This window comes from Apis mellifera, linkage group LG1 (assembly GCF_003254395.2).
Source record: "Apis mellifera strain DH4 linkage group LG1, Amel_HAv3.1, whole genome shotgun sequence".
Taxonomy (NCBI): Eukaryota; Metazoa; Arthropoda; class Insecta; order Hymenoptera; family Apidae; genus Apis; species Apis mellifera.
In genome coordinates, this window is record NC_037638.1 from 9,406,604 (window position 1) to 9,434,442 (window position 27,839).

A 27,839-nucleotide genomic window follows, 5' to 3' on the forward strand; every position below is an offset into this window, starting at 1 on the left:
CTCTATGCGCGACACGCGGGACAAAAGCAAATTTATATTTTCATCCGGTAAACAGTTCAGTTTTTCCAATCTTCGATAATTTCTTTCCAAAGTTTTAATGCTTGCAAACAAACATCGTTGCATCCGTGATAATCATTTTATATTGTACATGCATACATAATGTCTCACTTGACTCGAACATTTTTAACTATTTTATCGATTAGTGATGATGATCAGTATCATTATATTAAAAAAGAAAAAGGCATTATTTGGTTCGAATACTTGAGCTTTTATAAAATGACACGATCTACAAATTTATAAAAATCAATCAATATAAATAGTAAACGATTAATGAACATTTATTTTGATAAGTATTTGAAACATCGTCCATTAACTTCAACGCACTTATATATATTTTTAGAAGGATTTGAATAAGTATATCGAAGATAATACACACCATTTTGAATGCTTTTTTAATTCACTAATTAATTAAAGAATACTTGAAAATATTTATATCTATCTACAAATTTATAAAAATCAATCAATGTAAATAGTAAACGATTAATGAACATTTATTTTGATATTTGAAACATCGTCCATCAACTTCAACGCACTTGTATATATTTTTATATTTGAATAAATATATCGAAGATAATACACACCATTTTGAATGCTTTTTTAATTCGTTAATTGATTGAAGAATACTTGAAAATATTTAAAATTCGTTGAAGTTGATTGGAACATTCTATATCTCACGATCGGCTCTCGCATCCTCAATAATCCCGACTCGAATGAGGCTTAAAAGATGTCTGAAAGCTTTCGCCACGTCTTAAACGACGTTACGGGACGTAAAGTAAACGGTGGCAAAGGCGCTTATCCGTAGTTTCGTCGGGCAACACCGGATTCATTCTGGATCGTATCGACTTTGTTGTCGTTGAAAAAGACCGATTGCACCATGTAACTCGTTAGTTACTGTCTCTGGCAAGTAGAAAATTACAAATCGTCGTCCAGTCGAGACGCCACGATGACTAATCGTCCATTTCTATCACGAGATCGGTCTCCGATCTACGCCTCTCTGAATAACAGTAGTATTCTAGACTAGCATCAGTTTTGGATTTCTCTTCGTGTAATCGATTGTAAATACCAGGAATTGCTTCTGGAAATTGTCGTCACGTTTTAACAGAGATCTTCGATTTAGTTATTGTTGATATATTTGTTTTCAGATGAAGACAAGTTATTAGAGCTTCTTTCTTTCATTTATTTTATTCAGGAAAAAGAAAAATATGCTCATTTGTTGTATATAATTTTGAAACATTCAGAATTAAATCCTCCATAATCGAAAATAGTTATTCTACTTAAAGATTAAAACAGGGAAAATCTCTATTTCTTCTGGCAAGCGTATCAAATCTCTTTTAAATCTCGTATTAAATCGATTCCTGGGAATTTTTCTACTCAACTGCCAGGTTGGCTATGATCTCAGTTACGCTACGATGAATTGCTCGAGTTATATTCCTCCTATAGCGGAAACGTGGCCATAACTTCGTGGCCCAACATCGTATCGAGAAACGTTAAAGTGGTTCGCCCCGAAATTACATTCTTTATTTGAATTACGAATCACACCGTCATAATTTCGGGATGTATCATCTCCGCAAAAATATTTTCCTTCCCTTCCTATCACCTTGTCCAATTCGATCTTGTTTCGTTAACCCTGATATTCGAGTCGATGACGTTTTCGCGAAACTTTCATCCCAGAAGATAAAACGAGAAAAACGACGGATCCTATAAGATTGGCCTTAAGCCTCGAAATGAAACCGCAACGATGCGGAAGCTTTATCGTTTTGACCGATCCTATTGTATTTCTTTCTCTCCAAGAACAATAATAAATAATATTGTAATGCATATATCTTATAAGACTTTTATAAAAGTTTTTAACATGTCGTTTTCACGTGTGTTGATCAATTGCGATGCAATTTCGAGAGAGAATAGTAGGCTTTAAGGTTCAATATCTGAACGCTCGTTTAACCTGGAAAATTGGCGATCCCCGGATACGAATAATCAAATTTTTGCTGGCCCTCTTCCCCTCGTATCGTGCCAAACCGCAGGAAATTGGTTCTCAGTATAGATAAACAGACGACGATATAGGTCGCTAATAATAAACACAATATATATCGTTTAAGAAACATTTCCCATTCCATTCTATCTACGTGATTTATTTCAAATTTGCAGATTAAATTTCCAAATATATCCTAATTTATCACCAGCTTCAAATGCCTTTCAACAAACATAACAATAATCTCTTGTCCTTGGTAATCTTTTTCGCACAATTCAAATATTCTATATCTATACACTCTTCCATGGCGTCTTCACACTTGGAATGGATTAGAAAACAGCCATCGTCGAAAAGAAGAGGAGGGTTGATAAAAGTATTCGTTGAAAATAGGGTGCTCCGCTTAATCGGTTCTTCCATTACTTAGATGCGGAGGGAGAACCTTGTGGAGGGAAGCGCATAAAATCGCATTATCTTCGCGAAATTCTCTCGATATCGCGTAGTCTCTGCTCCAAGTCTCAACTGGAATCCATTCGCGTACAACGCAGAGTTTAATGTCTAACGACGAGACACGTTGTGACACGAGCGTGTTAAACAACGTGCACACGACGGCTGGATATGTATGCAGCGCATACGTTTATTGCGCCCCCTCTTGTTTAGACAGGGAGTACGTGGTCACGTATCCGTGGACGACTCCGTAGACGATCCTGTTTATCCCTCCACACAAAGGGAGCAAATTCGGCTTAAGGGTAAACGCTGTTCGACCGGTCACGTTATCGTGGCAATTGATACATTTGTTGGTTTTATTTGGATTGGATGAAAGTTTGGTAATTAAGACTGTTCTGATAGTTTCTTCTTGGTGAGAGTAAATATAAATTGGTTTGGTTTGATTCAATCTCTGAACCGATTGGATAAACTTGAATTTTGATTATTGAATTCCTTTTTGTCAATTGGTATTGAATTTGATAATTTATATATCATATAGATTTCCTTTTTGTAATCTTGTTTCAATTAGAGTACAAGTTGCTGTCGATATTTCTCTACACAAATTTCAATTTCTTTTTTGATGATAATTTTTCTTTTGATAGTGCTATATCAATTTTAAAAGAGAAAGAATGTATTCTCTCAATAATATCCAACAAACGACACGTGTCAAAGGGTGGACAGAAGAAGCAAAGTAATGGAAGAAGTTGCAGTTGGCTTATCCAAAGTTAGTTTAATGACAAGCATGATCGTTTAGTCTCTTTGCAGGAGTCTGTGAACGGATACACGAACGCCAGGGCAAGTAAATCGTGCTTGTATATGCACAATGGAGGCAGAGTAGCCAGGTATCCAGAGCTTGCTCGTATACCTATCTGTCTCTTGATCCAGAGAGCATTCCAATGGCTAGTCGATTGCAAATCGTGGAATTCGTGTCTGCGGCTTCCATTAAGGGAATTCGAGTTGTAGTTCCGTGTTCGTTAGCTACATCTGCCTCCCTATCCCCTTCCTTCTCTCTCTTTCACGGTATGTTGAGCGTGCAATTCTCGCCGTTTCCTTGCTTTCGTTGTCGTTACCGGTTACCTATCGCTTCTTCCAATCGTGCTCTTTAATTAACGATATTTGCTTATCATTCGTATTTTCCAGAATTTCGAATAGATTTATTAAATTATAAATAGATTGGTTGCAATTAATCCATATGTTCTTGGTGGTGAGTGTATGTGTCAATTTATTTATTATTATATACATTGATAAATGATTTTTTTTCATTCCGTAATTGATGATAAATATAGATATATTAATTAATTTAATTTTATTGATTGATTTTTAAAAATTGAACTTATTATATAATATAATAATTATTTAATTGTTAATAATTGTGGGATAAAGTTTTTTTCAAGGATCGTTATATAGTTTTAAATTTATTAGATTATTGTAAATTATTCAGTAATTATCTATTGTTAATCATGTAATCGATTTCGTATTATTTATTAATTATTCCCTGGTTTAATCTTCTTGGAAATATACTTAGTGTCGAGATAACGTTACCTAACCTAGAAACGGGAGAAAACATTACCTAACCTAAAAACACGAGAAATTAGAAACGGTATCCTTGCGTTACGGGGATCGAATTTAACCACGGGAGAAAAAAAAATACCCTCCTGATTCCATTTATTTCCACGAGGATCCATTATTCATCGTTACGTATTTGTATTCAAAATGATTTCTGCAAACTGTAGCTACGATATCGTCGCGAAGTCAATAGGACGAGGCATGCCCCGCCACCGACTCTTTCCCCTCATTTTTCTCGAAGTAACTATTTCTTTCCACGTTCGATCGACAATACCTGTTGGAAGTATTTTCGTTTCACGATCGAAAGATCGGATCGTATGTCGATACTTATCTCGTGGAGCGTATTTTACGATCAACCAAGCAAGAACGCAATAACGACGCACAATGAAGTCGACATCGTGAGATCGTACGTACTTGTTATTCGCTAGAGGATGATACGAAACCCGATGCTGTCGTTCTGTAAAAATTCGAGGAAAATACACATAGAAATGGAATCTAAAAATGTATGTATTAATATGAAAAAAATGTTGATTGATAATAATCAATTAAAATATCGGAAATTTTGAATTTTTTATACTTTTTAAACGGAATATAGCGAGATGATAAAAGGGAATTTAAATTGATATAACCTAAAAAAAAAAAAAATCTTCCACCAAAATTCGACCCCCGCGAAATTCAAATGAATTAACTAATTGCGATGTCTGATTGAAAATATAATATAAAAATATAAAAAATGCATGAGGGATGTGAAAAAATTAATTGGTTATGGATAATCGATTAAATTAATTAAAATCAAGTTCCAATATTGCATTTTCGAATATTAACGATTATAATATACGATTATTTTTTTTTTTAAAAATTATTTATATCAAAATATAAAAAAATATCTTGGTATATTTTCAGATAAATAATTTGTTATTGAAAATAGGTTAAAATCATCATATTGATAAATATTTTTTATATAGCTTTTCGAGTGAAAAATTTTTCAAATTAAATTTTGTTGAAAACAATTTGAAGTTATGTCGATATTTTTTTCCAAATTTATATTTACCGTTTCAAGTATAATGTAGAACATGAGGGAACTAGGTTAAAGTTTTCATAAAATACAGTAACATTTCATAAAGCGAAATTACGTTCCGTCTTCGTTAGCTGTACTTAGATCTCGACTTCATCAACGACGAGTTACATTTCGCTCTTCATAAGATACAATTCCACATGCACTTTCATCATCCACGTTTCATTTCATGTTTTGATATTCAATACACGTATATCGTTTACCAAGTAGCACAGCTTTTTCCATAATTTTTTCCTCGTATCCTTCAAGCTTTTTTTTCTGCATTTCCGAACACTCAAAGAAAATTTATTCTTTTTAGGAAACTCGAAATTAAAAAATTACTTTCATAATTATTATTAATAATTAATTTTTATTACAATAATATATCGTTGGCCTCTTTTAATATTCCTGATAGCGTTTTACGTACAACCTTCCAATTATGAAATTTAATTAAACAATTTATTCATTCCTTTCCATTTAAAAAACTCAAGCTCATTTTCGTCTCTCGAATAACAAATATATACAATCTCCTGTGTCATTGTTTCAAAAACTTATCAATTTCGAGAAAAAACAATACAAATTGATTCCATTAATGTTCCGTTCGACAAAAATTTCGATAATGAATATAATTCTTTCATGCCTCTGCAACTCTTTCCATCTTCTTTTTCCATTCGCGCGTTACGGGATAAAATTTTTTAATAAAAATATCGTCGGTCCATCCAGAATCCAATGGCAGAAATGGCCTCCTCCCCTCCCCGAATCAACCGTTGTCTGTTTCCAAGTCTGTCCTTTGTTCCACGCTTCGTATAATTCGCCGCTCGGAAATTGCGTTACATCACGGCAAGTTACATCGAATCAGTTACGCCCCAACAGCTTTATCCTCTGTGCAAACTTGAGCTTCGGTCCCATATTGAAAGTTACCGTTTCCTAGGCTAATTAGTTAACGGGTATTAATATTACGAATAGCGATTTCGGTGAAACGGAAACTAAATACCACCTCTGCCTAATTCTGATACTGTAGATAGGGCCAGATATTGCTCCCCGAATAGCGAACGCGTCCGGATGTATTATTGTAAATGCTTATTGGCGCCGGCCTATATTCCCTCCCCTCTTAAAATTGCGATGCTCGCGAAACCAGTTTTCCAGGGACTGTTACGGATTTCTCTCCGATCCGACTATTATATCGTCGAGTTTTACGAGTCGGTTGGAAGAGATTCCTCGGTGTAAATAATGATTTGAATAATAAGACGGCACAGTTGCCACGATTTTACGGGCTTAGCGAAAAGCCGATTTGAATTTTCAATGAACGCCGGCGATAAATTGGCCTCGTTGATGAGCGTTCCGCTATCTGGTAGGGCAGGGCCGCAATTTTAATTACGGGGAAGTGGTGTGTATTGTTTTGCGGATGATTGTGGCGGCCGTACGTATATTTGGAAGTACGGATATTTTAATGAAACTCGGGTTTCGTATTCCCTCTTTTTTTTTTTCTTTATTTTTATTTTTCGCGTGGATCTGTTTCTGCTTGTTTTGCTACAGGGATTGTTTGCAATTTGGTTAATAACCCCCCGTTTATTTTGATACTTTTGGAAAACGTTTGTTTTGAGATTACAACGCGGTATCAATTTTGTTTAATTTAATTTCTATTTCATTTCTCCTCTTATTGAAAGATTATTCGATTATCATAATAACAAAACAGTGTTTTCAACATTCGCTTTCGCAATTTAATTATTAAATCTCTTTTCCAAGAACCTTTTCTTTACATCTCTTTTCGAGATACAACAGAATATTAACATTTAAAAAGACCTTGCATCCTAAAGAACAAAAAAAAAAAGAAGGAAAGAATTTTCTAGATACCAGAAATTTTTTTGTAAGAGATTATCACAGAAACAATGCACGAGAGGAACTTTTGAATAAAGAACAACAATTATCAAGCGGGGCTGTACGCATTACCATGTAAAAGAACAGCTCCAGCCTGGCCATACACGCTATCTTCATCCCCGTTACGGCCACATGGAAATCCATAACGCGGTCCACGTCACGTGTTAACGGTGTATCACGTATCTGGAATGATCCACACGGATCTGCGGCGCGCGCATATCCCCGATTACAATTTACACGGGGAGAGGGAGGAGGGAAACGGGGGTTGCAAGAAAGCCTGGTAATCGTAGGATTTCGATATTTTCACCCCGTGGAAGCAATCAGTAATCATCGCTCGGGAACAATATGGGGAGCGAGGGAGGGCATAACTGAAACGGTAATTGTTATTGCGATCGTTAACACATCGACATGGAGGATGGCGCGTGTTGCGCATGCGTGCTCGATCGCGATGACCTACCAGAGGATTAACAATTCCATTGGCGTTAAGAGCGGTGCAAGCCTTCCTGCTGCCGATTCAATGGGACGGTTAATGAATTTAAGCTATCTTCGTGCCGCCCTCCACCTGCACAGCTCAGCCTCCAAACTTAGAGCGGATATATATATGGTGGATCCTTCTATATGTATCCTTTGCCAGAGTGCACTCGACTTCGGTGACTTCGTTCGGTTTAGTTTTATGCTCTCGCCTCTATTATGCGGGGTGGCGTGTAGGTAAGCGATTTTGAACCTGAATGGTTTATGGGGGAACGTTGTTTTATCGAGAGACGAAGTTTAACATTTTTATTGAAACCGGGTGGCCAGGATTTTGTTGTAAACTTGATTAAATTTTAAATTTTAATAATTCAAAACGTATATTTTCCACTTTTACAACGTTAATCTATGATTTTCTTTCACGTTTATCTTGCATGCAAATGAGAGAAGTTATCATGTATGCGCCTTTATCACGCTGTGCCACGCTGGACGAGACAGATTGAAGTTATTATTTATATATCTTTGTTACATATGAATCAAAGTTGGAGTTATTGCATATATACTTTATACACATACTTTTTTCATTATTTTCCTGTTATTCTAATTATATATTTTTCTTCGTTTCTTCTTTATTGAGAATAATTGATTTTCTTCGATATTTCTTCCAAAATATTTGTCAAAATTTCATGATAATAATATAATAATTTTACTCATCTATAACAATTATAGATTTGAAAGTTAACTTTTGCTTGTTTCGAATACGTCTTAAGCGCTATCGTTTATTTAAGAGGAGCTAATACGATGTTAATCCTTATTCCTTTGGAATTATTATCCTTGGGACGTGTGCTTCTGATCCCTGCAGTAGCTATTTTCTAAGACTGGGTTTATCACGAAGGGGAATAGTTTACTAGGCTTCATTTTGGCGGAATACGTTTTCACGAAACGAGAGACGTTGGATTACGCCCATAGTTAAATAAGGAATGAAGATATTAGAGAGATGCTTTATTGTTGCAAAATTTATATAAGGAAAGTTGTTTTATGATTCTGGAAATAAGATTTCCTTTTAATCAATTACGTAAAATATTTTTAAAACTTTCTATTCGTTAACTAATAATCTTCTCGCAAATTTTGAGGATTTAAATTGTTCCTTTGTTATTCGAGTTCTTTTGTTATTTGGATAAAAATGGTCGTCAGCATACAACAAGATAAATTTCAAAAAGTACTTCTTGAATTAATAGATGGAATTAGAACAAAGCTCGAATTCTTCATGCTTGCATGATATTTTCTTATTCTATTACAAAAAATCCCAATACAGATTTTAAGGATATTTTTAATTATACTGATCGATTCTAAAACATCGTGTAAGAATTCGTGCTGTTTCGATCCAGCCATGTTGGTTGTATACAATATAACCAGTGGAGGAAAATGTTGGAAAATAGCGTTGTTGGCCTGTTAACAAGGTACCAGAATATAACGTATGTTTTGCATTTGATGAAAATGCGTTCACGTGCACCGATGGAGGATAGACTTTGCCCCATGTTCCATACCGTTAACCCCTCGTGTTTCGCCGAAACGAAAATCAGAATTTATCACGTGTCATTCACGAACATGACCACTACGCTAATCCGTTTCCTTCTCTTATTATCCACCATTAAAGTTGCCGGTGAGAAGGCAGTTCGTGGCCGGAAATTTCCTCTGCGAAATTCCACGGATTCTTCTTAAACTGCCAAGATTCAGAAAGAACGATGAAAGTTTCTTAAAATTTTTCCCCCACTGAGACTTATTTGATGTTTGTTCCTTTTTTTTTCTTTAAAAAAAGAAAAATCTTCCAGAAGAATCTATTCTTTCGTCGTCTTCTCTTTTCCTCCGTGCTTTTTCTCATTCTAAAAAAGAAAAGCGTTGAAAATCATAATTTGAAATTTTGTTTTTCAAAGGATGTGTAGAGATTAGGTTCGAATATGATACGTTTAATTTTATAAATTTTAAATTAATAGCTCGAAATCATGTAGAGGTTAGACGATGATTTTCTTGTTAATTTTCTATCATATATTTTTTAATAAAAATGTATAAAAACAATTTTTATAATTAAAGTTTGAATTGAAAGAAAATTTATTTAATTTTACACGAGAGATTAGAATTTAGACTGAGCCTAAACAATAAGTGAGATATATGTAATTATATTTACGACATAATGAAATATCTTTATTTCATTTTTAATATCGTGCTCTCGTAAATATCATTCTAATTGGCACGTTAAAAATATTTCCTGATATTGCGCCGCTCTTTTATTTTCCCCTCTTGCCACACACCATTAACAAACGTTTGTCTGCAATGAATTTACCAAATGAAACGACATTAATTTTTCCAAAACAATGCTTCATTTATGCATTCGTATATACAAACGCACAATTTCACAAAATTCCAGGATTCCATGCTCTTTCATCGAATCACGCTTTCTAAAAAAAAAAAAAAAAGTTTCGTAATGAGATTGAAAATTGGAGAATGTCTATGTGAAAATATCATCAACAAATTCCACTCAAACAGTGGAATTAATTGCACGGCGTTCGATCACGTTTTTTCCAAATGAAATTAGTGAAAAAAGAAAGGGGAGGGGGAGAATAGGAGAAAATAATGAATTAAAAAAAAAAAGAGGATTAACAATTGTTTACGATGTTTTGTTTCATAATAGATGGAGGAAAGGTATTTAAAGTCTCATTATTGCACATCGTTTCAACTCTTTCCTCTTTTTTTTTTTTTCGTTCAAAATTTTAAAATGGAATTAAAAAGACGCGAGCTTTTTATTTCATCATAGCTATAAGCTAATGATTCGGGGTCATGTCGTAAAAATATCGTTGGAAATTGTCGTGAAAGATAATTTAAGAAGCGAAATGTAAGTGATATAATAAGTTACAGACGTTGTTAGAGTTTTATGGCACATTATATACTTGAGATTACTAAGATTCTGAAATATCAATTGAAAGCCATATAGTTCAATACGTTTATATACTAAGAAATTATTAAAACTTTATATGATTCAATGTATCAATCATATGACTCTCAATCTTTTTTTTATAAATGCAACTTGCCAAAATCAAAGTTCATATTGTAACATTTAACACTTTTATTGTTTTTTGAATAATTTGTAATTGTTCTATTTTTTTATATATTAGAATTTCCTGTTTATTTAGAATCGAAGTAATCATTAAAATGAAAAATTTTTATTCAAATTATTTATAAATATCACTCAATTGCTTCTTAAAAACCTTATCGACGAAGCCATTATTGCAGAATTTTTAACATAAACGAAATTGCTTTATTTGTCGTTCTTCAAGTAAATTATTAACTTATGTTCACTGTAATATATTTTTGTAATAGAATGTTCTATATATTTAATCATGTCATGCGGAACAATCAACGAATCTCTACAAAATTCAAATTCCTGGATTTATCTGCGGAAGTGTCAGATATTTCTTTACACTTGGTACACTAGATTCGTTCAAAGTAACCGAGGGAAAAGGTAGAAGGGAACGTTGTATAGGGGGAAATTTATGCGGTCGAAATAAATTTAATATTTCGTGACTTTGTAAAACTTTGAATTTTATTTTTCTCTAGGAGAGAAAGGAGTGTAAGAAGGGTGATTCCTTATTTTGTAATAAAATATATTACATCGTTATGCATAAGTTGCTCTTTTTGAAAAATTGATAAATATTTTTATTTCGTTCAAGAAATTAAAGAAGAATCGTTTAATTACTTAGATAAATAAAAAAAGTAAAATAAAGTAAAATATTAAAAAGATAAAATATTTTGTAAATCACTTCTTCTTTAATTCCTTTCAACGAATTAAAAAGATAAACCTTCCAATAGAAAAAAAAAAGAAGAATAGAATTTTTGAAACTAAATGAAAAGCCAGAAAGTCTCTAAGTTTATGAAAAAAGTAAAAAAAGAAAATCAATAATGAAAATCCTTAACAGAATTAAATTTTGATATTTTCGTTTATGTCAGACCGATCGGAATAAACTCTCGTCTATTTTCGCAAGGGAAAATAATAAGTTGGAGGCTTAAACAGGCTTACTATTTTACATTTTAATCTTTCAATTAAAAGGATCGACGGGGAAAACGCGCGGCTTACATGAATTCGAGAATGAGTAAAAGCGGTATCGATAAATTTTATATTTTTCACTTTAAATATCAAGTAACAATCAATAATTTATTGCAAGCAAGTTTTTGGATTAATCGTGTTCCAATGAAACAAACTATCGTATGCATTTCACCAGCTACTAGTAATGCAACTTTTAGGAAAGTTTCAAACTTAAAACACATATATAGCTCGTTACACGATAGCTTTTACGCTTCGGTGAATGCGTACCGTTTTCTGGAAACGAATTCATAGTTTCTGAATTAGATGCACGCGCGATTACTCTAGAATTAACGCGCTGTTGCTCTATAATGGTAATTGCGATTAATGTAGGAAACGCAAAGGTAACGGATAACAAATAATCTTAATGATACGCGCGACACGGAATTAACACAAACTTAACCGAATTGATAGTACTTGCAGTTACTTAGGATAACATAACCTAACTTCTATCCCGATTCGAACCTCTAACGAATTCGTGTAACACATGTTTCCCCTATAAAATATCAATCTTCTGAAATCATTCAAAATTTCGTTTCTATATACGTGGAATATCTTTGGAAGATTGATTTTAAAGGCCGAGATAAAAACTGATGCGCAAAAATATTTGTTGTTCAAATCAAATAAATTATAGCTTAAGAAATAATATAACGATAATTCAATTGTTACTATATTATTGTATATTCTCGTGTATAAATTTTTCTTTATTATTTATCAATAATCCGATATATTAACAGATTTTATACGAATAAATTGATAAAATTATTACATACCTTCAAGAAACGTGCTCGTCGAACAACCGTAAGCCTCGGCGTCCCCGGAGAGAATCGAAAAGTAAACATCGCGCGACGGAATAAAAACTAAAGACGTAGATTCACACGTCTCCCCTCTCCAACGTTGGTAAACAAAATACATAGATTCTCGTGTCTCGTTCGTTTGGAAATCGAAGACCATAGATTCTCTCATCCTGCGTTGAACTTTATAAACTATATATATACATCGAAAAACACGTCGAAACTTCTCAATTTCACTCTTCAACTCATAACTTTTCGCATTCTTCACCGACGTCCGTGAGAAGAATGAAAAGAAAAAGAAGAACGAAAGATGACAAAGCACTCTCGAAATTGGAAAATGCAATTTCCAACGATCCGAAAGGAAACATTTCAAGGGAGGGAAGGGAAGAAAAAAAGGGATGATTTTTCGCATCGTTCGCGGAATAATAAACGAGTTCTCCCGTTATTTGTTCGCGGCCACGTGTGCAGGCGGAGAGGTTAGGAACAGGCTTACACGGTGGCACGGTTGTGACACGTATTTTATGGTTGTGTAGAACACGGCCTGGCTATGTTGTAACGCAGTTGTTCGCCGCGCTTGTTACCGCTAACTAATGTGTCCCCCGCCCATCTGATACCGCGATTCACCGATCAAGGGATCCGCTGAAAAACGGTACAGGTGGAGGATTAGAGTGGTAACGGGGAAATGATAAAAAGGGGCGGACAAATTGGACATTGTGAACACGCAGGGGGGATCGAATCGAGGGACACGCTCGTTCGAAACTCGGATGTTTGTTAGATACCATCAGATGGATCCGGAATGGGGATGCATAAAATAGACTTTTAACCATGAAAAGTGGGACAACGTGATTCGTTAGCACGGATTGGAAAATCAGTGTCGCGTCATGACTGTATGTTTGATTATTGATTTGTGAATATCCAGTTATCTGTGATAATAATCGTGATTGATAATGATTATATCAGTCCAGTTGGCGAAAGAGTGATTTTCATTTTCCCCAACTGCGAAAATAGTATCGTATTCTTGGAATCCATCGAGGAGAGAATCGTTCTGTAAAATTAAAGATTGTTAGAAATAAGATAAATGTGATGGTGTAGTTTTATATTGAAAAACAATGTATAAAGTAAACTTTTAGCGGCAGGAAATAGAAAGGGGAGGGATGAAAGTCACGCAGTTATGTCAAGTTGATGCACCTTATAATCACATTAGTCGCAGTTTCAACACTGTGGAACTAGATAGCATCCTTTCAATCTATAATAGCACCATGGTACAACATGGTACACAGACTTTGAGTTGCATTATTAATTAGCTAGGGACATATCGTGAACGAGCAACAATTTATAAGCATGAGGCCTCTTTCCCCTAGAGTCTACTTACTTTGTTGACCTATACCATCATCGTGCTAACTCTCGAATTATCAAGTTGATTGGGTGTACTCGATATTTTGGGAGAATTATTCAAGAGCTTCTTGAATAAGAAGTCATCTATATGGTTAATTAAGTCATGATTTTTTATCTATTATAAATAAGTAATTAAAATAAACGCATATTTGATGTTTAATTTTATGTATAATTCTAAGAAGAAAGGAAAAAAAAAAGAATAAAAGGATATTTTCTTGGGAAAGGGGATTTTGAGAGAAAATAAAAAAGAAATTGAGAGTGGTTACCTGGAGATAGAAGAAAAGAAAGAAATGGAATAAAAGAAGAAGGAATGTAAAATAAGATAATACAATATATGATTTATTTTTATGACAACAATTTTAATAAATTTCAATTTTAAAAATTTCCCATCTATGCTTTCAATATTATTCATTTATTTATGAATGCAATGAATATGGAAATACGTATAGAAACATTTTTGCCTTTGTAACTTAATAATTTATATTAAATTTCTTATTCTATACATTTATAAACGTGTATCGCACGTGTTTTTAATTATTAAAAGGTTTTCTTTTTTAAAAGTAATTTATAGAAATTAGATTAACAATAAATAAAGGGAAATTATTACACGTTAAAGTTAACAGATGTGAATCGGCGAATGAAGTAGGACATTTCTCAACAGTAATCTTTTTACATTACAAAAAAGTAGTTCGCTCGAAGGAAAAATTTGAAAGATGGGACTATTCTGAAAAATGTAGAAGTCTTGACAGTTGTGACAGCCATCCAGACTCATATCTCAACTTTATATCATGAAATCGTCAAGGCAAGGTTTCACGGTTTTAAGTCGACGTGCGACGCGTGGATTATTCCGATTCCCGTGACACGAAGAAAGCACACGGGGAAGAGTTTAGAGCGGTGCGGAATAAAAAGGGAGAAGGATGAAAGATAAAATTGTAAAGAATTATTGTACGAAAATACGAGAGAACGGTAAAAATTGAAACGATGAAAAATGCAAGGGACAAAAAGAATTACAGGTTATTACATACCTTGAATATTTAAAATATCCCTTCTATTGCCAGAAATACAATGCGAAATATTCCAAGAATATATTATGCAGTATAAAAAATTTACACAACGCACTGTCCTATCTCGTCCAAAAATCGAATCATATCACTCGAGAATATAGAATTATTCTACCAAAATCAAAACTCGTCCAAAACAAAAAAAAAAAAAAAAAAAAAACAAATATAACTTTTCTCAAATCAAATATCATTCATTCCACAAATTTCCCCTTTGATCGACGCGAAATGTTTCACTTTCCCTCCTATTCCTCCTGCACAGAGTCTAAAGTGGCCACGATAAAAATACAGGGTAATAAATCTTTGAACGGCGGTTTTTGAGAGGCGGTCGACATAACGAACACGAAGAAGAAAATGGTGAAACAACGAGAGAAGAGAAAAAGAGGGGCGAAATAAAACAGGAGTAAAAGAGCGAGTGGGGAGAGATAAAAGCGAGCAGGGGGCCTCGAGTAAATTACAAACGCGTGGAATGGAAAGGAGCGCAAGGGTGTACAGGCGGTCGGCCGAGAAACTTGCTCGTTTTTTTCGTGCCCGGAAACGAATGTCCGACGTCATAGGAGCCGCGTTTATTTTTTTTTTTCCATACCCCTCCAACCCCAACTGGGTAACTTTTTCGATTCGTCCATCGATCGATCGATCGATCGATCCGCGCCGCGAGATCGTTTGTCGAATAGAGACCGCAGCGCTGCGCCGTTTCCTCTGTGCCGTTTATTTGCGGGCAAAAAGGAAAGCGCCGGCCGGAAACAGGGTCAACAAGTGTTGGGGGTTGCGCGTATGGATACGTATATACGCGTGAGGGTGGCTGGGTGTTCGAGCCGGAAATGCGACCTCGCGACGACGCATCGTTCACGATCAAGTCGAACGCGTGACGTTTTTTTTCCCGGATACGAGCGTTGCTCGACCGTTTTCGATGGGATGAGCCGAATTCGGGGAGGAGGAGGAAGTCGGTTATCCGCGACTTTTGGGGATTTTGATGAGTTTCGACTTGGGAACCGTTGAGGGATGAAACGTCCGTTTCAAAGAGCTTTGGAATTTTGGAAGAGTTGGTCGATATTGTCTCGATGAATTTCTTAGATTTTTTTTTTCTTTTTATGGAAACGAATCAATGATATATTAACAGGCTCGATGTACAGATCGTGGAAGTTTCTTTAATCTAAATTGCGGATAATTTAATTAAAGAAAAAGTTAGAGAAATAGTTTCGTGGTTTTTTTTCTGTTTGAATAATGGTCGAAAAGAGGCTGTATTTCAGGTAACTGTAATTGATCAGTTACGTGAATCACGTTTCTTTCGCCTCTCATATTATCTCTGTCTAAAGTTGAATAGGGGAGGATCCTTATAAAAGTCTGGAGAGGAAGGAAAGCAGCTTTTCTGCTTCACTTTTGATCAGAGCTAAAGGATGATCCCTGATGACCGATACACCAATGCAATAGGCCATTTACCAAATCTCTTGCTCGTCCAGAGGTTAAAGATTAAGTAACCACTTCGATGGATCACAATGCCGTCCAAGTGCCAAGAATTCGTCGTATTCGTCCCCCAAAGGATCAACATTGGGTTTGTCTGGGTTTTAATCCCATTAGATTTCGATCGAGAAAGAATTTATCTATTTTCAATCAATCAAGAAGGAGACAATTGAAGAAAGGGAAGCATTGGAGGAGAAAAGATTTCATATTGTATCTTATAATAATATTTCAAAGTTTTATATTCAGGGTACAAGAATCGCAAAGAATAATAAGATGCAATCCATTTGCATTATTCAATGCATTATTTCATTCATTCATCTCGAATGATAAGAAAAGAAACGTTTCGAAAAAGAGACACTATTACAAAATTTATTACCATTAAAAATGTATTGAGTTATTTTTTTATAGAAAAATCATTCTATATCGATTAAATTTTGTTTGAAACATTTCTTCCTTATTTTTCCGAAATATTCAATCGAACGCACAATATGTTATTCCAATATATTGCTATTATATCAAGCTTCAGATATATCAGACTTATTAATTCCTCTATTTTTCAGCATTAATTCATTAAATCCTTCTCAATATTTCTCTTAGCCCAGACAGTATGATCCGGGTAAAATAATTTTTCCTTTAAACCGATATTTCATTATAAAATCTGTTCCTACCTATGTCAAACAACACATCTCTCTTCGATTTGCAATAAAATTTATTTTACTGCAAACATCTCTCCTACACGAGACAACAAATATCGATGCTCGCCCCGTCACTGTGCACCGTGATGTTTTCTCGAAATTGAGTGGACCAATTCCTCTTCTTCCTATTGTATCCGTGATCGAGCCGTTGTGCATCGGGGAAAAAAGAGAAAAAGACAGAGAAAGAGAGAGAGACAGAGAGGAAAAAAAAAACTAATAACTCGAACAAGCGAGTCGGTGTCGGAAAACAAAAGAGTTTTCTTAATACGACACCTGGATAAGTACAAAGCATTTGTTACCAGAGTCTCAGAATCTTTCTATTCATTCCTTCTCTTTTTCCAACCATCTATCCTTTCTCTCCCTCTTTTTTTTTTTTTCTTTTTCGTTTCAACTATGCCGCATTAGTCGGACGTGATTGTAGAAAAAGAGAGAGAGAGAGAAACGAATGTCGAAATTCGCAGGGAACGTTGTTTCATCATCGAACGTTTCGCGCTTTTTTATTTTATTTTCAAAATTTTTCATTGTGCTTTTTCGAAGAAAGAGATGGTTCGATTCGCAATTTCTAAAGTCCACATAGCGAAATAATTGGAACAAATGTCCAATGTGTACGCTCGTAAGATAAATATAGTATTTGTAAATGTTTATATAGTAATATATAGTCTTCTCACAGTTTATTTATCTGTCGCTTTTATCGAAGCGTAAATGAATTAACAAATTGTCCACAAAGTGTTTCGTGTACGCGTTTTCTTGATAAGAAGTTGATTTTCGAACGATCTAGATTCTTTTTCCTCGCAATCGTTCGATCTTATCAGAGAGGAAACTCTGAAATACTCCGATTTCGATTAATTCTCCACGTGAAATTCTCTATTATTGCGATCATTTTGTATCCAACGTTGCTCTAGCGAAATGATTCTATATACACAGCAGTCGCGTATGAAAATATAAGCATATTCATGGCAGAAAGCTATATAAGTCTATTTGATTTGATTGATTTCGACAGATTCGATACATTTATAAAACTAAATATTCGTATATACGGCGGCAAATGTCATATCTACGGATAAGACCACATATCATCACGTGTCAGTGAGCGAAGATGTGGAATAGTTGCCTCTATGCATTTACAAATGGCTTCTTTTCAACCGTGGACAGTATTCCACGAAAAATTGATCACGAGAGGGAACTTTATGCAATGCGCATCGATTCTAGAGCATCTTTATTTTTGGATTCATTCTCCTCGTTATTCGTCGACTTTTTTCTATTCTTTTTTTTTTTTACTGTTTTTAATAATTTCTATATAATCGTCCAGAAAAAGTAGCATTATTAGTCAATGATTGGACGATAAAAATTGAAAAGATTTTAAGAAAAAAGTCCAACTGGCAAAATGGCCATGATTCAATTAAATATGGAGCATTAAATAATTTTTAAATACAATCAGAATCTTCCTCAATTCTATCCATCTCATCCTTGATACGTATAATCCATTTATCACGACTGGAAATGGAAACTTGTCCAACAATGATTTGAAGTTTGATCGGTGACAGTCGGGAAAATGTCAGTTTCTGGCGAATAACTACGTTTCCTCGCGATTGTCTCACGGTGGCGTCTGGCAGATCGATCGATTCTGGCACTGGGTCCTAGGCAATTGTAGTTTCGACCGATGTTTGCTCAATAAACCTCCGTGGACCCGACAAACTAACCGCTATTAGCCGCGGGCTCTCGAGCTGGAAGTTATTAATTGCATTGGTGGCACCGACCCCCGTGTAAACCATTGGGCACACGGAGAAATTAGGGTGTTTCTCGTGAAACGCCGAATAACTGAATCGCGCCACTTTGACGGCCTGGTGGCGGCCCTCTTCCGATTATTAAATTTCACATACGTCCAATCGTGCAACCGTTGATCGATAAAATAGATCACCTGTGTATTGGAAATAATTGTTATCGATTATTAATATCGTTCTGTTTGTAAATTATTTTCATCCAGTTCATCCAGTTGTTTGATTGACGAAGGGAAGGTAAAGCGTCAGAGGTGGTAATGTTGTTTGTTGTGCCGGGAATAATGAGAACGTACAATCAAACAGCCAGATTGAAATCGATATTCGTTAGATACGGCTCGGATGCTTGATGACATTTTGATGATCATAATTGGCTTTATTAATGGCGGTTGTCGAATCATGGTGTAGTAATCATCGTTCGAGAAATTGGAAGAAATTAATGATCTAGATTTTTTTTTTTTAATAACGATATTGGTGCCATTATTAACACGGGTTGAAAAATTGTAGTCGTTGTTTTAATTTAATTAATTAAAATTTAAAATAAGATGACACGATAAAAAGTTGATGGATTATAATTTTGGTAGTTAAAAATAATAAAAATTCTTGTATGTGTGATTTAAAGATAGAAAATTTCACGTATCAATAGTAATCAATAAAAATAGTAAAATATGATACGCAACAACAACGAATATTTTTACGAGTATTTATTCATAATTTCTTTCTTTCCCTTGAATTTATATTTCGCGTCGAATTTCGTTTTAATATCCTTATCAAATTTAGAGAGAATACGTTTTATACTTTTATCGATCTTGCCAAATTTTTAAAATTTTCATCCTACATTTCGCCCTGGAAAATTTATCAATAATCCTTTCAAGATAAAAATTTTTTGGGACAAAGGAAAAATTTCTTCTTTGCCATCGGTTATTTACGATGAAAATATTTTTTTCCCTTCGATATTTTTATAAAATATTCCTCTAAAGATGAAAACAAACACGAAACACTTGCGTTGTTTAAAAATTAACCAACCAAAGTATCGCATCAACTATACTATATCGAGCGAAAGAAAATGATAAAATTATGCAAAAAAATATAAGGGTTGAATTGGATTAATCCACTGTATGGAAATTATGTTTCCTTTAACACGGTTTATTCATTTTTCAACCAGACGAATAATAGAGTAATTTGTGTAATGACATAATAAAGTTTTTCAAACGAATAATCGTAGAATTTATCGTGCTGGAAATATAATAAATCCTTGTCTCCAACTTAGAATGCATAGCGTGTTGATTGCACCGCTTTGTAAGCTGTGCACCGTGGTAATCATGCGTATGTTGTAAGCTTGCATTATCACGAATGATGGATTATCAGTAATGCAATATAGAAGATAAGTTGTGCAACGCGGTAGAAATTTTATATCGAGATAATCTGACGTTGAGATTTTAGCAAGCGGAACATTGATAATAACGTGATGCATTAATAATAATTGCTTTTGAATCGCTGATCTATTTTGTTGTTTGCAAATTATATCTTTTCATTTCTGACCATTTGAGATAAACGATTTTAAAAATCGTTTAATACCTCTCACGAAATCTTTATAAACCAAATTATTATTTTGTTGTAAATTTGTTTGATCTTTTTTAACATGTAATAGCTCACTTTAGCGTCTAATTCATTATGTTATTAATTCTTGAAATTGAACGAGTAAGTTTGTCTTCGAGTGTAAGACAAACTGAATTAAACAAAATTTGAGAAACTTTATATTTATTCATATTTCCTCTCATTCATTCAAAATTCACGTTTCCAGTATAAGTATCCTCATTTGGTTCAGATTAGAAGATACAGATGGCGCCACAGTACTTGAAAATGCCGATTTTTGACGATTTTCAATACTGATGCAAGTATTCATAAACCTCTTCCGTTTTAACAAAAAAAATCTCAACATTAATAATAATAATAAACGATGAATCCTGAGTTATAAATGAAATCCTTCATTTTCTAAAAATCAACCGATTCGAAAGTATGAGATCATTTGCTACACCAAAGAGAAGAAAATATCCTTACTTATATAGCTCCACAAGCAAGGCAACGTTAATCTCTTTTCGCCACGATCTTGTCGATTAATCCGGCCAGGTTAAAAAAAGCTGGATCGCGTGCTCGTAATGAAAACGAATTCTTCTTCGCTCATGAACAGATTACATTCGCGTGTTGGCGTTCTTTGTTTCTCTCATCCACGATCGAGAGTGGATATACAGTGAGGGGACACAATTCGTAATTGTGCGACCGGAATCGTTTACTCGTAGCTGACTTTTCTTTTTTCTTCTTTTCTTTTTTCCATTTCCCTTTATTCGTTTCTCGTTGCACGCGAAATCGTGCAATAACGTAATTCGCACGCAAAGGTTCGCGCCTGTGCGCGGCAAATTAACGAGGAACAAGTTGCATCGCAACGAGGAGGAAATTAAGAAAAATTCATTGCTCTTGTAATTATTGCTGCGAAGGAATTTATAACTGGAATTATTCGTGATAAGGTATATTGTTCTCTTCCTCCTTTTGTAAAATAATGCTCCCCCCTCCCTCCCTTCTGCGGTTTTGATTAAACTTTATATTTTATTATTTATCGAACGAATTCTCAAGTAATTCTCGGAAAGAATTGAAATTGAAAAATCTCCATCTTGTGAATATTTAACGCCTTGCTTAATATAGAGATATGGAGCGTTGAATATATCAGTCGAGACTTATTTATTAAATTACGTTTGAAATTTCCTTTTGGATGAAACTAAGCGAAATAGTATTCATAAACCTCTTCTGTTTTAACGAAAAAATCTTAATATTAATAACGATGATAATAATAAATGATGAATCCTGAATTATAAATGAAATCCTTCATTTTCTAAAAATCAACCGATTCGAAAATATGAAATCCACACCAAAGAGAAGAAGAAGAGAAACTTACTCGTTCAAGAATTAATAATATAATGAATCACGTTTGTACTTATGGTGTGCTAGAGCTCGGGTACCCCGGGTGCGCTAAACCCGTACTGCAGTCAAACAACGACTGCAGCCCCTGAGGATATTATTAACAGCCTGTACAATAATTTGCAAAATATTCTTGATGAATCGTAATCTCGTTAAATATTTAAATATTCAAAGAACAAATGAAAAGGATCTATAAACGCTTCGTGCCAATATTAACCAATTATCATCAATGATACTTTTTCTCACTTTTCTTTCTCCAATTTCCTCCAAGATAATCTAGATCTTAGACACAGATCGATTGGAAACTTTTTCACATTCTTCCTACTTGTGGCGCCACTCGTATCACCTGCACGAGACGTCGAAATCATTTCGAAGTTACGACAACTGTTACGATTGCTTCTCACGGGGAATCGAGAAAGAAATTGTTTCGTACCCTTTTCAGTGTTGTCGAACACCGTTTCGAATTGTACGTCACGGCATGAAACGACGAGTGACGACCTTGCAAAAAGGGTTGGAAGCGTTGAAAGTTCGAAGTTCAAGAGTTGTCGATGGATTCATTAGGGGGTAAACACTGGGAAGGAAGGGGCGAACGTTTGAACGTTTCGGTCGCAAATTGAATCACACGAAATTTCGCGGTGACAATCTTCTGTTTGACTTGGAGCCACCACAGTCTGATTTACTCGAGGTCTTTATATACGTCAACTTTGTTTGTCTCTATTTTTACGAATTCTTTGGAAATTGAACGAATTAATCCATTGGAATGCTTTATCATCGGATCGCACGTTCTTCTTTTTTTTTCAAACGTTTCAACACGTTTCTCTATTTTCCACCGAGTTGCTTCAATTGTTTGTTTGCTTCTGGGGATTTGAATCGAACTATTTGTTTTTAAGTTATTTGTCGATCCGTTTTTAGATTCATTAGGAGAGTGCTTTAAACGATAATCTTGAGTTCGATCAAGTTCAATCAATATTTCATTATGAAACAAATGATTAAAAAACAAATGAAGGATAAGTAAAAATATTCTCGATGTTTTTCGTTTAAATCTATTTATTGTATTTCCTCTTCTCTGTATACGTTGAATTTTCACTTGAAGTACGAATTTCCAAAGGGAATAGAGACCTCGATAAAAACCTTTAAAAAATTACCACCGTTCTAGAGCACCCCTTTATCAACACGAACATCTCTGTTCCCCCCCTCTCCTTTCCTCATATACATAATTCATTTGAAATATGAATTTCCAAAAGAGGAGAGGAGTTCGTTAGAAATTCATTAAGACGATATTTGCGAAGAAACGAGAATTGCCAGCGGTCGTCGTCGGTGTGCAAAACTGTTAATCCGCCCTCCTCCAAAAAAGGGTCGATCCTTTTTCTGCGACACGATTACACACACACTCACACACACATACACATACGCACGTGCACACACGTGGATCGGCCGAGTAACGCATTGATCTCTGTCTAGGGAGGCTTTGTGTCTCGTGAACCCCGATTGGGTCAGCCCCGGGCAACCGGAGGTGTTATTTCCAAGTCCAGGGGGATTTCGGTGGGCTTGCCGGGATCGTTTGACATCGTGCAGTGGGGAAGCTGAGTATAATTAACGGCCGCATTCGTCTTGTTACGTGCTTTATCTTTAATTATCGAGCGATAAGATTCAATTGTACACGTCAATTCGTTGATCAATCCTGATTATCATTGATCAATCTACTTGTTTCGATTTTTTTTCAGTTTCTTAAATATTATAACATACAGGATATAACGATCCTGTTGTTAATTAGTTATATTTTTCTTCGATATTATTCAATAATTTCGTTTTCTTGATTGTTGACAGGAATACTTATATTAATATAGATAATAAATATTTAAGGAAAAATTAGCTACTTCTTTGTTAGGAGAAGAGATAATATTGCAGTAAGGGTGATATCGTGAAATTGTGGATTAAGTTATCAAAGTATTGAGAATATTGTTAGGTACAATATTATTCAAATGTTATACGCGAATCTTTATATTAATCGCATAAATGATTTAATGATTCAATTATTTCAATTCCTTGAAACAAATAATTAGACATGCTCGTCCAAGATTCATACATTTCCATGATAAATTCGTGTATTTCCGTTAATATGGAAATTTTTAACATGGTAATTACACGTAAATCGATAATATTAATCGTGATATCGTAGAATTTTAATGCATTATTTCAAAATTATGACAAGCAGAATTACGCTTTGTGTATTCAAAGTGCAACGATAATTTCATACGATTAAATTTTACGTACTTATCATTACTTGTTATTATATCATTGTATTTATTACAATTAGAAATTTCTCCTCTGGATATTTTGAAAACTGGGTACTAAGTAAAATTATGCCGTTATTCAAAATTTCAGATCAGAAGGAGAAGACAGAGGCGCCACGTCTCAACTTTGGAAACAGAAATGAGTTGAGAATCGACTACGATGTTGAGTCGTCTTTCGGCCGTGGTGGCCTCCATTTTGGTTCACCAGCTACACGTTTTGTGTGCCGCCACCTCATTAGGTAAGTAAATGCAAATTTCGACCTGTTCTTAACTGTTCAACTGCGCGATTTTAAAGCCTTTTATTCAATTTCCTCACTTGTTTTAATATTTCTTTTTTTTTTCTTAAGCACGTAACATCAGAAATATCAAGATTTTTGCACAAAATAATTAATTTATTTTTGCGCAAGATTCTATATTCTTCTTCTTCTTTTTTTTTCGTGTTACATTATGCTTCATTTTATCCTTGAATCGAGATATTTTTCATTTAATCCACTTTGTGATAAAACTGAACGTAAAATAATTTAATATTCGAACGCTTACGACAGCTGACAGAGTCAGCTTTACATTTTGCTTAAACATCAGCACGTCAAAGCGTATAAATTTATTAAAGCAGATGTAAAAGCGGATGTCTTTTTTTTCTTTTTCGAAAGGGAAACTTTTAAAATAAAATTCGAATAAAAGTGCGTGTTTTTATTAAATCAACTCAAACATTATTTTCATATATTTCTTATTCCAATGGATTATTTTTAACTTCAATCACTTCCAATTATCTATTCGAAGATTTCAATCAACAATTCTTTACTTTACAAAGTATATTCAACAGTTTCAACTTTTTCTTTCTTCAAATATAATTTTATATATGATCCGATACGGATAAAAATTTTAAATTATTTTTAGAAGAATTCAATCCAAATTCGTTATAATATTTTTCGCACGGTGTGAAAATAAGAAGAAACGAAAGGGATGAGAGTTAATACCGGCTACTTTCGAGCCGCAATTTAAAGATCAATCGCCTTTCAGCGGCAGGTGACAATAATTTCGTTAAATCCCTTCGGCGAACAATGTTGGCCCATTGGTCCGGAGGGTTGTCCACCCTTCTGGAGACAGGAAATATCGGTTGTGAAAGTCGGATATCGGTGAGGGGATGATTATACTCGTTGAGTAACGGGTTGCGGGCCGAATGCTCGGCTCCCAGACATTGTCCTATAATTTTCCAATTAAGGCATTGGATTTCCATAAATCCTATGGCCACGGACAGGATCCATAAATTCGACGTCGTGCTTCCGAGGGACAAGTCACGTTCAATTCAATGCTGTTTTCCATTTCATGCTCTTACGTTCTCCATGATATCAAGTGTTTCGTCATTTCTTCTGTAAAAAAATAATTTTATAAAAGTTACACTAAAATATGAGATAGATTTAAGAAAAGAAAATGTGAATTTAACGAAGAATCGTTAAAAATGAGTATTTCAGGATATAATTTGTAATATTTAATATATTTATTATCATTGAAATTTAGTGATGGATAATAAATTGTGTCGAGGATTTATTTTAGATTTCGAGTAATTGTAATTGAATTTTTTTGTTTGTTGAAAACACACGTGATTTGTTTGATTGCTATTGAATTTTTGGTAGATTGAATAGAATCGAAAATAATGGGATGACAAAGGTAATTTGTTTTTTCTGCATGAAAGGTTGCAAAGAAACACTGCAGTTCCTTTTATAATTTATCAGAAAGAGAAGGACGTATAAATTATATAAATTTTGTAAAAGCTGACTTGTCTAGAGATAAACAATACATTCCAATACATTTTCCTTCTTCATCGAGAAATTTGCATTTTTTAACATTGAATTTTCGAAGAGATTGTTTATCTTATGAAAGGAGCCAGAAATTCTCTTCTTATATTCTTTTCTTTTTATCATAAAATGCATATTTTTAATAAATTTGTTGCATAATCGATCAAAAAAGAATTCTAAATTCAATTTCTAAAGTATCCATGTAGTAAAATAAAATTCTTGTACGATATTTTATTCGAAATTTTAATTTTCGCTATTAAAAAATTATTTTGCGCATTAATGTTTATTCAAAATTTATTTAATCCATGTAAATATTTTCTTCCCATGATGAAATAATCATTATCATCATACAATATGTTAAATTATTAAAATATTTGTACAATTCGATCATTTCTTATTTTTAAAAGAATAACATTCTTAACAACGATGGGATGGTTTAAAGGATGGTTTAAACAAATTAAAAATATAATTACCCTTTCTTCTAAAATTACGAATTATTGATAGATACAGTTCAAATACGTATATGCATACATACATACACGACATGTCCACTGAAATTATATAAACACATGATATTCAACCCAACAGTCGAAAAGTCCATTTTAATATTTGACCAACATCGACTAATATCTCGGTTTACCAACATTTCATTTTACCCACATTTGTCAATATTACATTCACAGACATTTATTAATACCCCATTTCGTTCCGCCAATATTTACCAATATTTCTTTCCAACACGGATATTTGATATTCCATCCGATTTCTAGATTGCATTAAACATATTCACATTTAATACATATAGAACACAATGTAAATCAGACAACAAGCTTCGTGAATAAAACTTTCTTCTCCTCCTCACTTTACAGAATCCCAACACAAACTCCTTGCCATCCCTGCAAATGAACAACTCGATAATATAATTGGACCACGTTCACTTGTTATTAAAACCTATTCATTGTTTATCTTGTCCACATAGATATTCCATCGCGTTCGAAAAGATTATAGGCTTACAGGCTCCATCATCGAAGCAATTTAAAACGTTCGGTGTGTTGGCAAACAATTTCTTTTGTATCGCTCGATGCGAGCCAGTAATCCCGCGGACGACATTCCCTGGACGTATTCGAAATCCTGACCGGTAACCGGGTTTATCCTTTCGGCAAGATTATGTGCTCCGTCTTTCCAGCAGATATTAGAAGTCTTTTCGTTCCCTCTCCCCGGGAGCGGCGGTGAATTCACCTCCCGAGATTGGTCCTGCCAGAAAGGATCCTCTCCTCTCCTCTCCTCACCTCTCTCCGAGCTGATAAATTTCTCCAGGATTATCCCGTCGTTCTTCGAAAAATCGTTAGAAAACGCGGCTAGGAGGCGAGCCAGTGGCGAGAATTTAAAGGGAAGTTATCTGAATCTTGTAAAAGAGGGTTGAAAATTGGGAGAAAACGAGACACGATTCGACCTTTTTTCTTGGGAGGAGAGGAAAGATGGTCCTGGTAATCGAGAATTCGAAGGTTTGATTAATATGAAGATAGAAGATTCTAATAAATCCGTTTCGAAAATATGTCTGTAGGATGCTTTAATTGATTCTAGATCCTGAAACAAATATAAAAGTTGATGCAAGTATAGAAATGTATTATTAGCTTATTAGAATCGTAAGCAATAGAAATTTTGACGACAGAGGGAGACACCAGTATGATTAGCTGATAGAGCTCTCATTCTATCTCCGTTGCATTAGTTTCTCTCTGTCTTCTCCATTCCTCTTCTCATCCAACATATATTTACAACTTTATAAACAAACCTCGTTCGATATTTTTGTATACAAACTTCTGTGTTTATTATCAGTCTAAACTCTTCCACAATTGTAGATTAATATCTTAATATCTACAAACTTCTTATCCAAGATAAAAAACTAACGATTTTTCTAAGCTCAAACAGAAAATAGAGGAAAGGTCTTTAAAGCATTTTGCAAAATTAAAATTAAATTCCGAGCA

At 34.3% G+C, this 27,839-nt stretch overlaps 1 protein-coding gene and 1 long non-coding RNA gene across 4 annotated transcripts in view; one reads left to right on the plus strand and one right to left on the minus strand.

Annotated features, from left to right (window-relative positions):
• LOC409608 (peroxidasin) overlaps positions 1–27,839 on the plus strand; it is a 278,859-nt gene that overhangs the window by 48,371 nt on the left and 202,649 nt on the right. For all 3 annotated transcript variants that reach the window (XM_026446245.1, XM_026446246.1, XM_026446244.1), the window contains exon 2: positions 24,150–24,297. In XM_026446245.1, the coding sequence (XP_026302030.1) occupies positions 24,219–24,297 (79 nt within the window). In that variant the 5' untranslated portion in view covers positions 24,150–24,218. The remainder of the gene's footprint in view (positions 1–24,149; positions 24,298–27,839) is intronic.
• On the minus strand, positions 5,064–13,886 carry LOC100576445. Its single transcript, XR_003306526.1, has 3 exons — positions 12,387–13,886; positions 6,130–9,934; positions 5,064–6,064 (listed from the first exon to the last, which is right to left on the minus strand). It is a non-coding gene; the product is annotated as an uncharacterized LOC100576445 (long non-coding RNA).